We start from the raw sequence: 14108 nt of genomic DNA on the forward strand, positions 1-14108 counted from the left end.
TGTTCGGCCTCACGGGCTTGTTTCTCCCGCTCGGCCGTTGGACCCCCCGACACTTGGAGTTTCTCCAGGAGATCCTCCAGCTCGGCTAGCCGATGGCTAGTGGCGATTTGCTCCGCCCAATGCTATGAGGAAAATAACAAAGTCAGGAACTGAACAGTAGCATGGCATAGGAAGAAAAACGAACCTACCTGAGTGGCTTGCTGCATATGGTTATCGCCGAGCTGCTTGGGCGTCATGAGGGCCACCCGAATCTGGGCGTCCTCGAAAAGCTTGGCGAGCGGACCCGTCAAGGTTATTTCATGAACGGGGCTTGATGGCCGATCGGCAGACAGTAAATATTCCTCCGATGAGAATCGAAGGGTAGTCTTGACGGTCGGGTGGCCGGCCGGCACTTCCTCAGCCGCAGTCGCCTGGCCCGAGGACTTCCCTATGGTTGAAGTCTCGCCCAACCGTCGTAAGCGACGACGAGTCAGTGGAGGAGAGCCAGAGGGCTGTGCGGTGGGCGAGGCCACGGGGGTCCTGATCTGCGACGGCGTGCGACTGGGCGAAGCGACCTCGATCGGCGCCTGGGGTTCGCCTTCTTGGGTCGGCGGGAGGCTGGGGTCTCTACGACGTTTCCGCCGAACTTCCCGTGGTGAATCCCCGGCCTGGGGAACTCCCAGCTCGGCCGGGGCAGAGGAAACAGGATCCGCCTCAACCTCTGTTGAAACGGATGGAGTAGCTTTTGTTTCAGGGGCGGACTGCGTCCCCCCCTCTCCTGTAGCTGCCGGGCGGCTGGGGATTAGACCCCGCTCGGCGAGTTCTTTTTTGGTAGCCGCCTCAATCTCCACGGCCTTCAACTTCAGATGATCGGTGGCCTTGGAGCGCCACATGACTTCAGCTGTAATAGAAGAAATTAAAATCAGTTAGACAAAAAAGGCGAAGAGAGTAAAAAGTCCTTACTCATGCGGTAGGGGAGATTGGCCCGAACGGGAGATAATCCGAAAATATACAACACCCCCTTGAGAAGCAACTGGTCGATTTTGTACCGCTGACCGGACAACCAGTTCGCCGCATGAAGGTAGGCCGGATTGCTTCTGAATTTGCCGAGCTCCGGCTGGGTCGGCACAGCGGTCTGCCATTTGGTTCTGAATGCTGGCCGCTCGGGAAGTCGTATGTAGAAGAAGAACTCCTTCCAGTGCTTGTTAGAGGTCGGCATATTATCAAAAAATTTAAAGCCTATTCTACTTTGGAAAATGAAAGTGCCCAGCTCGGATTGTTTGGGGTAGAAGAAGAAGTGGAATATTTTGGGGTCAAGTGGGATACTGTGCAGCTTAAAGAGGACAACCACCCCGCTCAGCAACCTAAAGGAGTTCGGCACAAGTTGGCCGAGCGGGATGCGGAAATAATTACAAACCTCCAAAATAAAGGGATGGGTAGGAAATCTAAGGCCGCCCTGGAATTGGTCCAGAAAAAAACAAATGGTACCGATCGGCGGGTTATGGGGCCGGTCGGCCGGGTCGGCTATAACTATTTCATGGTCATCAGGGATCCCATACGTCCGAACAAGACGACGAGCGCCCTCTTCATCAAACTGACTCTCCATGGTCATGTACCAAGGGCCATGAACATCCACAGTGGGTACGGAAGTGCTTGCCATGACTGAAGTATCAAGAAAAAGAAAGAAGGAAGCCGAAGGAAACTCGGAAACGGAGGACAGATAAGAGTTCGCAAGCAAGGGAACGAAAGGAGTTCCACGCGAAAGGGAAAGGCCGAACGAAAGGAAGGGAGAAGCTTACTGAGGAAAGGTGAACGGAGAAGATCACCAGAAAGCCGAAAACCACCGAGAGGCGAGAGCTAGGACAACCGGAATGAAGCAGCCGCGGGCACCTTCGACGGAGGATGAGCGATGAAACAGAGAAATGCGGCGTATGGGTGGAGACGAAGGCTTTATGCGAACGAGGCTGGTCGACCTCGTCCGTCGGACGCAGGTCACGAGAGACGAGGTCATCATCTAACCGTCCATTTCAAAGTAACCACGTCCCATCGTACGGATCATCACCGCCACACAAGAAGAGCCACGTGGCGCTCTATCACCAGGCGCAATTAATGCGCCCATACCGCGTATGCTTCGACTTAATGGAAAGGATTTGCGCGATTTTCGAGAAGATTTAGACAAGCAAACATCCACGCTGGACGCCAAGACATCCAGAACGAAGAGCCGAGCGGATGATGAGTTATGAGGGTCGAACGGCTCTAGGTATATCATAAGCGGCGGTAAGGCGACGACTGCCCGTTCGGACACATAGTCCAGTCAGTCGGACTGATTGCCTCCTTCGACTAGACTTGAAGAGGAGGCAAGTGATCCGGCAGTAAGAATGGGGGACCCCATTTAGCAGTCAACGCCGCGAGGAGGGCCAAAGGCCTTGGCCAAGCGGATAAGGAGGGCGACGACCAGCTGAAGCTTCCGAGCGGAAGCAATACACCCCGCCGGAGTCGGGGTTCCGACGCTCATGATGAACAGTAGGAAAGGCCAAGCAGGCGAAGGAATAAAACATCAACGCTGCGAACAGTCCAGAGAGCACATGACCAGGAAGCTCCCGCGCGGATCAGAACACCCGATCGGCCGGACGCGAGGAAACTGCCGACCGGTCGGACGATCGACGGGGAGTAAGAAAAGGCAAGGATAGAAACATCTTCTGACAGCAGATGATATGCAGGATCTTAGGGCATGCGCTCACTGTCCCATCAAAGACGCGCTCACTGTCCCATCAAAGACGTGCTCACTGTCCCATCAAAGACGTGCTCGTACTGTAGCAGTAAGGAGTCAGGCAAGCTCCTCTGACAAGCCCATATGGGTATGGGTTGAGGACACGTGTGTGTGGCTCGGTATATGTACATCAGCCTCCTCAGAAGTCTATATAAGGCCTCCACTTCTTCAACCGGAGGTACGCGAGTCTTCATCCGGCAACCACTTTCATCTATTCCTTCGCCTGACTTGAGCGTCGGAGGGTCGTCGCCGGGACACCCCTTCCGGCTCGATTTTGTTGCAGGTTCGCCGGAGCACTCGAGAATCTAGCAGGGAGCGCCACGTCCCCAGCGTTCGTTGACCCTTGGTTCGGACAGGATCAGATGATATATTGGTTTTCTCGGTAACAGAAGAAGCCCATGTTCAGCATTTAATAAAAATGCTAGATATTTTGTGAAAAGGAAGGATTGGTTCTATCACTTTCAAAGATGAAAATAGCTCAACTTGAGGTAGAATTTCTTGGAGCAACAGTAGAGAATCGAAGGATAAAATTACAACAACATATAGTCAAAAAAATTATTGATTTTGATGAGTAGAAGTTGCAAATATTAAAGGGCCTTCGATCCTGGCTGGGAATTCTTAATTATACCAGGCCATATATCAGAAACCTAAGCATGCTCTTAGGTCCTCTTTACTCAAAAACTTCTCCAAATGGTGACAGGAGATTCAAAAATTCTGATTGGGAAATTGTCAAGAAAATCAGAAAAATAGTGAAAAACTTCCTGATTTAGAGCTACCACCCTCAGATTTATATATAATCATTGAAACAGATGGTTCAATGGAAGGATGGGGTGACATCTGCAAATGGAAAAAGTCAAAGTTTGACTCAAAGAATACTAAGCGTATTTGTGCATACGCAAGTGGTAAGTTTCCTTCAGTAAAAGCAGCTATTGACGCAGAAATTTATGCGTGTATGGAAGTCTTAACATCAATGAAGATACATTATCTAGACAAAAAGGAAATTACACTACGGACAGATTGTCATGCTATCATAAAATTCTTCAACAAAATTGTTCAAAACAAGCCATCCAGAGTAAGATGGATATCCTTTGTTGATTATATTATAGGAACCAGTGTGGATATCAAATTTGAACATATTGAAGGAAATAATAATGAGCTGACAGATGTTTTATCAAGGCTAGTTCATTATGCTATGGCAAATCATGTTCAAGAAGAATTATTTCAGACAATTGAAGCCTCATTTGAAGAAACTAAGGACACACTAGTCATTATCAAAGTTCATCTGGCAGCCCTAGCTGATGAAGAGAACAACTGTTCTTACTTTTGTTCAATTATTGATGCATTTATTAAAGAAGACAGCTGTAACCCACAAAAGAATTGAGCCCCGGGGAGCCATTCTTTTGAAGAAACTTAATCGCTAAGGTATTGTAATGGGATGTGCATCTGTAAAGAAAGAGATTTGATAAGATGCGATGAGACCCATGATGTGTACCCGATCTTATCACTCTTATTCTATTCACGCCTATATAAATCCCGATAGAATAACTTCGCAAGACAAGTGAGAGAAACTCGAAGTCTTACCTCGTAATCAGTGTGTAGTCACTCTTAAGTTTCAGTGCTTTGATAAGTCTATATTTAAGACGATCCCTAAGTCATCATTAGTTCATTGTAAAATTCTCATCTTGTGAGTAATATCATGTGTGCTTGTTACTTTATTTAGCGTTAAATATGACAAAATTCAGCTCCATTATACACAAGTCAAATTGAAGAAGGCTCGATGACACGTAGGCAGGCAGACGGGATCCCATTGTGGCCGGTTGGTTTAGGTTATCTTTTTCTAGAAACCGATCCATTTTGTCCTCGACTCCGGAGCACGACTTGCTTGGGTTTCCATCGCCATGGTAGCTCTGGCTTCTTCCTCTCCCTCTTCTTCTCCTTCTATGCCATACGCCGGCGTTGCGAGGATCTCCGACTCCCTTTGCTATCCGGAGTATACCGCTTCACTCAAGTGTGAGTCTGTGTCGATTTATTTTCCCCCTGATTTCTTACTTTTTCCGCATGTATTCCCTAGTTTCTTTCTTCAACAGTGTTCCATCTTCATACTTGCATGGATAATGTATCTATTGAAACTTTGCACGGTCGAAATAGCAAATTTTGGTATATTAGTTCTTCTGTTTATTAAGAGAACTACTAAGTTCTTGTGTAGTTGGGATTATTTGCCCTAAAATTTCGATTGGGGCCGATCTTCACATTTTGTTTAAAAGATAAAATTTTGTTGTACTGGGGCTGTTTCTTCAGAGAGGTAGTAAGTTTTTGTTTGGTTGGGATTTTTGCCCTAAAATTTTTTATTGGGACCTATCCTCACATTTTGCTTACTATTTTTTTTTTCTGCAATAGCAGTTGTTTTGCAGCCTACGACTTCATCTGTTTAATTGTGAAACAGATTTTAAGTCTCCGCTTTCTTTTCCTGTAGAAACACTATTGAAACAGGATGGCTAGTAAGCGCAATGCATTTTATTTTTCAGATTGTCGTTTTCAAATACCCACAATGTTGATTAAACACGATTTGGAATTGCTGGACTCATGTGTAACCTAGAATTATCCTCAATTATGGACGCAAAAGTATGTCCATATTATATATCATGTCTTCTTCCCGGCAGGTGCTGTTGTTGCCATCTTTGCATCGCTTTTGGTCTTGCTGTTGAACTCTTCTTTCCTCTTCCTCTGTTCCTCAGTGTCTTTGTTTCTCTGTTCCTCTGCATCCTTCTTCCTCATCTCTGCAGCTTCTTGCAACAAGGTGCGTTCCTCCCAACTTGGATCATTCATTCTCAAGGTTTGATGTAGAGGGAAAAGGGTATCTGGCTCAGTATTCAGCAGGAGGGTCCTTTAAATAGGAAAGCATAGAGAGAGATGCTGAAGGGAGTAAGTAAGGAACAAAATTGTTGTGAAGTGAGCCTTCACACCAATTTTGCTTGAAGGTTCTCTTTATTTTAATTTTTCTCATAGGTAAGTGTAATCCATGTGAAGGCCACCTTCATTTTGGTTTTTACCATTGTGCTAATGGTCATGCTTGCATGCCTTATGGTCTAAAAATAATCTGAAAACTTTATATCATTCTGCTTCAAACTATGGCCAGATAAAGTGACTTTCCCAACTTATCAGCCTGAGACATTGTCTCGACACCCATTACAATGGTACCCATTCCATTCCCAAATCTTTGCCAGACAAAGTACCTTTCCTGAGTTGTCAGCCTCAGACATTGCCTTGGCCTCCATAGCAATGGCACCCATTACCTTCCCCATTTTTTCACCTAATATACTGAGAAAATAGAAAACAGAAATCATTTTAATACAATCTGAAGGATTTCAAATCACTCGGTAAAAGTCACAACTTAGGCTAAAATCAGACTCAGCCCATAAAGAAGCATATTTCAAAGGATCATTAATTGCAAGGAACCACTGACTTTAACTAGATACAATCATAATACCTCATAGACTCCATGTAGTGATTATAATCATGTAAATTATATAACTAGGGACCAAACAAAAAATCATATTTCAACATATGAACTTCTTTTTAATGAAACTAATTGCATACCAGAGAGCCAATATGATTCGTATTAAATTACACCTAATAATCATTTGACCTGATTAACCAAAATGAAAAAGGCAACACTAACAATTTATTAAAACAAACATACATCATTGGCAGATCACATGCCAAATAAAAAAAAATACATGACACAAAAGAGAATTAACTAGATACAATCATAATACCTCATAGACTCCATGTAGTGATTATAATCATGTAAATTATATACCTAGGGACCAAACAAAAAATCATATTTCAACATATGAACTTCTTTTTAATGAAACTAATTGCATACCACTACATAATCACCTATGACTTCAATTGGTGTTGGATGATTCTGCAATCCTTTAATCATTTTCTTCCCATCTGGATCCAACACAAGACCATTGCAGCTGAGATGTCAAAATTCTGGCTTTTCAAACAATGCAACAAATATCACTATAAGCATATATAACCTAAAATGTTATTACACTTCATAACAAGTACTGAGATGTTGATAGGAACGGTCATGAGACAAGATAAGAAGGTAGCTCAACACATTCTTATATATATAAGATGTGTACTTGCTTCATATAATATATTCTATTTGTTAACTTTATTGAGTAGAATATAATGTAATTGCTTAGCAGATGTAAAGCCATGATGGCTAAGTGGACAATTAAAATGATCTGAAATTGTCTGACTTAACATAAAGACACCACTGTCTTTGTCCATCCATAGGCCCATTTCCTTGTCTTCATTTGTAGGTGCAATTTTAAGCCCTTGCTCTACTAGCTGTACAAGGTTCTCTTTTGCTATTACTATAGTCAATATCATTAGAAAAGTTGAGGATGTCAGTTTTGCAGAAACACTTGTACAAATAACCTGTGATTTCTAGGTTCTCAGTTTATATTTGATAGATAATATTGTTGAATTTGCAAACATTATACTCTTGTTTTTACAATTGAAGTTGTACCAAATTGTAAAATATAAGTTGCTCTTATTTTGCTGCCAATTTAATTATTCTTAGGTTTAGAAGCTAACAAAGACAAGAACAAATGTCAGGAGCTATTTGATTATTACAAAGAATGCAAGAAGAAAGAGGTACGACATTGTTCTTTCTTATTTTTATGGTGAAAGTTCACATTTCTTTTAGAGTCTAACTCATAATTAGAGAAAATTAATTTTGAAAAGATGTTCCATTATGACAATCCATCTACTGATTCTATTCTCTTAGGCCATCTATAGTCATGGCAGCAATGAATATCAGGAAACGCCAAATAGATTAATGATGTATGCATAATTGGTGAAGACATCATAAGGTTGTCGGAGAATAGATAGCATATATATATGACTGGTTGTTTAATTTTTCTCACATTCTACTGCATTTTTGTCCAAAAGAAAATGGTTTCAGTTATACTTTAGCGTATGATATTCTTTAGGCTGTTCTGAGAGGATATCTATCTTAATGCATCTAGCATAATGCTTGCGTTGAGAATAAAAATCAACTTGAGATCGGGAACCACTAATGGACTGGTATCCTTGGTTTGTTATTCCTGATTCATATAACTCTTGCAGCTTTTCTTCTTCCTCTCATAATACTTTGGCTATGCCAGACTCTGCCATTTAACTTTTTTTGTGTGTGTCATGACAGAGGGAAGTTAGGCTAGAGCGCAACCGCAACAGATCCTTTTTCCAATGAATAGCAATTTTAATGTTGTACTCAATGCAATAAGGTGTTTACAGAATTGCGAGGTCAGTTGGTCAAAGCAATACTTGTCAGTTTATGATATTGCAATCACTAGAAATTACCATGAAAATAAACATTTGTTCTACTTTCCCTAAACTTTGAAGCTTCTGTGATGTTTCAGTTTTTTTTAGCTGGAGAAATTCGTAAATTGCTTGTTATACATTCTTTGCCCTCCTCTTTACTAGGAACCGAAGGCCAAGAATCACTGAGGGTGAAAAAATAGCGAGAAAGACAGATTTAGTAGATCTTGTTTCTCCGAAGAGAAATTGATAGAAAACATTGCTCATTTTCACCTCAAACCTGAGAAAGCAACTTCCTTTTCCTTGAATTTACCTGTTCAATTTTTTCTCGGAGGATTTGGAGCATCCTACTCTTTGTTACTTCTCAAACTACACATCAATCGTGACAAAAAGATTGCCAAACTCCGAAACTTTCTTTCTTTTGTATCGTCCAAGTAAATTAGTTTCTGAGACATCTCTTTTCCCCCTTTTTTTCTATCTTCGTCTCCTTTTTGAATCTCCGTGAACATGCCATGAAATAATTTCAGCCAAAAGTCCTTACTGAATCGTTCAGATACCTGAATGAAATTGGAGAATTTAGTCAAAAGTTGTTCCTAGTGGAGTGCCCATTCTTTATGGAATTCAATTATTTAAATCTTTCACTTTATTCCTTTGTTCATCAAAATGCTGGTTTAGCCATTTAACTACTCGAGTGTCAGAATTAGACTATTTCAACTATCATCAATGTGGCAAAAGGTGAATACGTTCGCCCCTAACGTCCATGTCAATTCGTCTCAGGACTAACACGGAAGAGGTAAATAGCAGGTGGTTATTAGCTTTTGGAATAGTGACTAGTAAATAAAGGAGGCATTTATCTTTGCTTTGTTGAGATTTGAACTCTAGACCTCATGGTGATAATATTTCATACACTAGCTACTAGACCGTCCCAAGGAGATATTTCACTATATCATCAAGCATCTTCAGGGTGAATCATAATTAATGGATGAAGTTTTTTAATGAGCGATTGATCTAAAAATGTCAGGTTAATGAGTTATTTATTGTGAGCATTTTTTAATTTATTTTTAGGGTCAATGAAAACTTTTCGTGGATCCATTTATTCCCATTTTGATGGGCTAATTTGCACTTGAATTCCGGCGAAGAGAAATGGCTTGTGTGGGCTAAAGGTGTTTAATGGCGATGGTTCTGCTGTGCATAGTTGAACGCAAGTTTTGGCACTCAATAGGAATTTTGTCAAATTCCAAAAGATAATCGGAAAAGATAGTCCTAAGGGCACCTCTAATTATTAGAGTTATAAATAAGTTGTCTTATAGTTCCAATGTGCAGCCTCCGGATTTGGTTGAGTTGGTTATCATATAGTAAAGTTATAGAATGTAGGATTGATTCTCGAGGAAAGTCAGAGAAATATCCTCTCATCTCATGACTTATGACCTGTTCAATGTTTTAATTTATCTCTCTATAAATAATTATAGTACTGATCATGGATGTCTGAGGTCAACTTATACTCTTTTACAAAATACGCCATATAATATTACATCCAAAATATAAAAATTTATTTTTTTTCACAATAAAAAAATCTATTTTTGTATGGGCCAACCATTACCAATCACATACTTTTATTTATTATTATTTTTATTTGATATTTTAATTTAATTTATTTATAATTTATAATTAATATATTAATTAATTTATGATTTTTAATTAAATTTTTAATTTTATTTAATTAATTTATACATTTTAAATTTAATTATAATCATTTGTATATATTTTTTTTACCTATTGAATGTATTTATTTTTAAAATAATAATTTATTAAAATATTATTGAAAATTTATATTTATATAAAAAATACATTCATTACTAATCATTTTATTAACAATAATTCATTTTAAAGTTATTTTGAAACGCTCGAATATGTTACCGTACTTTATCATTCATTAAGATGAATTAAGATCATTTAAGAAGAAAAAACAGATTTGAATTTTTATTACTAGGGTTCTTAAATTAAAAATCTCAGAGCTCATCTCTAATTTTAAACTTTTTTTAATTTTACAAACATCTACAGAAATCTCGGGAAAATGTCATCACGCACTTGGATTGTATGTGTAACAGATATTATAATTTTTTTTTTAGCCAAAATGTCAAAAAGTATACTTTTTTACTTCATCTATAAATATTGATAAATCGAGTAATGCGATAAAAGGGGATAAATATCGTATTTTTTAAAATTTTTCATATCGTATTTTAACACTCAAAGTTAAGCAGCAGAAATTAGAAAGAGACACAATTCAGTTACTTCATTCGGAGCCTAGCTCGATTCCTACTCGAAGGCCCGCGGTCCTTGACTGTACTGATGGGCAAAACATTATAATTCTTCTTTCCGAAATCATCGGAAAGAAGTGAATCGTACAATGGAGCAAGATAGTAACACCCTACTATCTTGCTTAAATAAAATTACAATGCAAGCTTAAATTAAATTATACCGACAATTTGAATTGCAGATGAGGCTTAGGTCGGCACTTTGGATGATGTTGCTTGCTGAGCTGACGAAGATGAGTAGCGTGAGCAGCTTGCAGAGGAGCACAAGAATTGATCAGAAAGTTCTGTTTGGCCTCTGTCTTCGAGCTTATTTTTATAGGTGTACTGGAGGTTCAGTCGACCGATCCCACTGTTCGGTCGACCGAACCCGCTCCCTTAGCTTCCTTCCTGGTTGAAGTTCGAAGCAGGCTCGATCTTTTGCATTTACTGGTCTTTAATGATTCAGTCGACCGATCATGTCTTTCGATCGACCGGAAAGATCGACCGAACAGCTTCCTTCCCTGTTCGTCGTGATTTTGCCGAGATCATCCTTTAATGCTGAATAAATGCTGATTGGATCGGTCGACCGATCCCCAAGTTCGATCGACCGATCAGCTTATTTCCTTTGTTGCTGATCGGTGCTGATGATCTGTCCTGTGTTGAGTCACTATAGTTCGGTCGACCGATTTTACGGTTCGATCGACTGATCAGGCTTTGATCCGACTTGGACTCAGTTCTGATCTGATCTGATTTCTGTGTTGATTCTGCTTGGTTTGGTCGACCGATCCTACTATTCGATCGACCGATCAGCTCAAATCTGTAAAACAGTATTAGACAAAAAGTCTCCTACAAAATAGATGTTAGAGGAATAATATAAAGCAGGAATAATATGTAAGACAGTAGGACTATCTTGATCTCAACTTTTTAAACCTTCCCAGTTTCTTCAGTTGGATCAACGACCTAAGGTTGTTCCCTTCGGGAACCCGACCTCACTGTCGCTCCTCCAGTTGTTTACCTCAACCTACCTGCCAAACTTAGATCCTCCAGATCTAGTTTGGACTTTTCACTCAGCCTTGATCGGCTCCCCAGGACTTTTCCTTTGATCTTCGGTCATCCAGACCTCTCGATCACACCACCAAGCATCCGGTCCCCTCGACCCACTTGGACTTGCACCTGGGTTCCACGATCTGCTAAGATTTCTCCTGCCTAGCCTCCAACTAGGTCTTTTTCGATTGAGTAAACATCCTGCACACACAATCAACTTGTTAGATCACAACAAGACTTAACTTGAACCTTTGACAATATCAAAACTCAGTTTTGATTCTGGTGCAACTTGTACCAACAATCTCCCCCTTTTTTGATGTTTGGCCACCAAGGTTCCAAGTTAAGTTTAAACATATGTAAAAAGTAAATAAACAAACAATTTAACTTTTCTCCCACTGAGTTAAACAACTCCCTCTAAATTCACTATCTCTCCCCCTTTGACACACATCAAAAATAGGGATAGATTAAATAATCAAGTAAAATTTTAACCATAAAGTTTTGCTAAGTAAAAATGATTAAAATATGAAAATTTTAACTAAGTAAAGTAAATTTTGAATAAAATTGTTGAAAAATTTTACTAAGTAAAAATTTAAACATATTACTAAATTTTGAAAAACTTTACTAAGCAAAATAATTTTGAAAATTTTACTAAGGAAGTTAAATTAAAAAATATGAATAAAAAATTTGCTAAGTAAAAATGATGAAATTTTGAATAAAATTGTTGAAAAATTTTACTAAGTAAAAAATTTAAACATATTACTAAGTTTGAATAAAATTTTGAAAAACGTTACTTAGCAAAATAATTTTGAAAAATTTACTAAGGAAGATATACTTAAAAAAATTGAATTAAAATTTAAAAAAAAAATATTACTAAGTAAAATAATTTTGAAAATGATAGAAATTAAAAAATTTACTAAGTCAATAAAAATTTTGAAAATTTTGAAAGATTTAATAAGTTAAAATTTATGAAAAAAATTTTGAAAAATATTTTGAAAATCAAAATTTGAAAATAATAAAGTTTTGAAAAACATTTTGAAAATTATATGGTCACTAAGTAAAAAAAATTGACAATGATATAAAAAAAATTTTATTTTGAAGTTCCCCCTAAAATTGATAAATTTCTAAAAGTCCAAGTATGGGTAGGAAAACTAAGGAAAATTTGTCCTTATTATAAAATGCCCAACCTTTGTTCAGGGCTAACTACCACAAGATAGTAGCTGATGACTCAGGTTAATCAATTTGAGTATTTAGTAATAACTAGGTTTTTACTAGCTAGTTAACCCAAATTGATTCATGTATGTTGTTTAAAGCCCAGATTTATATCGATGCACTGACATAAGCATCTGAAATTTAGGGCTAAGATCTAAGCATCTCATTCATTCTAAGTTATCAAAAAAGGAATCCTACTGTGCTTGTGAGATGCTGGCTTCTAGAACTATAGGATCATGCCGTCTACGGTGGATCCTAAGCTACTCCAGAAAATTAAAATATTTTGAAAACCAAAAGGAGATTTTTACAAAAATAATTTTGAAAAATAAACTAAGTAATAATTTCCAAAACAAAAGAACCTATTCTATAAAATTTAGCAAAAGACATTACTAACTAGAAATTATTTAAGATTAAATTTAGCCATAATCCAAGTCAATAGATACAATAAGTCAAAAGCAACAAATCCTAAAATCACTCATCCTCATCCTCATCCTCATCATCTCAATAATAGTCAAACATCCTCCGCTGCTCCTTCTCTAAAGCATCAGTACGATCCATCATCTCTTGACGAAAATCTGTAATTTGTTCCTGAAGAGAGCTGTACTGATCATCCATTTTTGTTTCCAAGGAGTCAAATCGACTAAAAATATTATCTCGCAGACAGGTAAAGAAGTCACTAGTTGGAGGAGGAGGAGCATATGAACTGCTCTGAGGAAAATCAAAGTAGGGTGTCATGGCAAATCCTGGATCAATATATATTGGAGGAGGTGTAGGAATTGGGACCGGATCATCTTCAGCAATAGAATCATCGACAGCCAGTGGAATATAGTGTGGATGAGTCCGTTTATACACAAGACCCTTGTCGCTAGTCTTAATCCCAGCCAAGGACAATTGCCTAACCCCGACAAGGTCAAAATCTGATAACTCAATCAACTCACCTCGATGAACACCCACACCCAGAGAAGCAATATAGACAGTAAGAATATGACACTGGATCATATAAACTTTATTCGAGGTGTTATACCCCGAATAATAGATAATGGACCGAAACACCCAGTAGCGTAAGTCAAACTCTAGTCTATGTCGTAAGGCATACATCAGAAAAAGATGGACTGATCGTAAAACACCCTGATCTCTAGATGACAGGGGATGAATACAGGAGACAACCATCTTATAAAAAGCATTGTCTCTCGGACTAAGTGGTACAGTAGACATCTTTTTAGGACGTGGTCCCTTAAGGAAGTCAACATACATAATATCAAGAGTAGATGTGCAAATGGAGCAGATAATGGATCTGGAATGGAAGCACTGAAAAAGATACGATTAACTGAGGGTCGTATCCGTAAAAACCTAAGAAACATATCTAGATCAAAGAGCATTTCTCTAGTGGCGACCCTAGTCCTATAGTGATGAGGATCAAGCTCGCACAAGTTGTGGTAAAATTCCGAACAGAGAATAGGATTGTATGCATG

The 14108-nt window shown here is 38.9% G+C and overlaps 1 protein-coding gene across 1 annotated transcript; it reads left to right on the top strand.

Moving 5' to 3' along the window:
* The first annotated feature begins 4548 nt into the window (after nt 1-4548).
* LOC122030595 (cytochrome c oxidase-assembly factor COX23, mitochondrial-like) lies at nt 4549-8199 on the top strand. Its single transcript, XM_042589801.1, has 3 exons — nt 4549-4759; nt 7350-7423; nt 7974-8199. Exons 1-3 carry the CDS (start codon nt 4648-4650, stop codon nt 8019-8021), a joined length of 234 nt encoding a protein of 77 aa, XP_042445735.1. The 5' UTR covers nt 4549-4647; the 3' UTR covers nt 8022-8199.
* The last annotated feature ends 5909 nt before the right edge of the window (nt 8200-14108 follow it).

This window comes from Zingiber officinale, chromosome 10B, assembly GCF_018446385.1.
Source record: "Zingiber officinale cultivar Zhangliang chromosome 10B, Zo_v1.1, whole genome shotgun sequence".
Taxonomy (NCBI): Eukaryota; Viridiplantae; Streptophyta; class Magnoliopsida; order Zingiberales; family Zingiberaceae; genus Zingiber; species Zingiber officinale.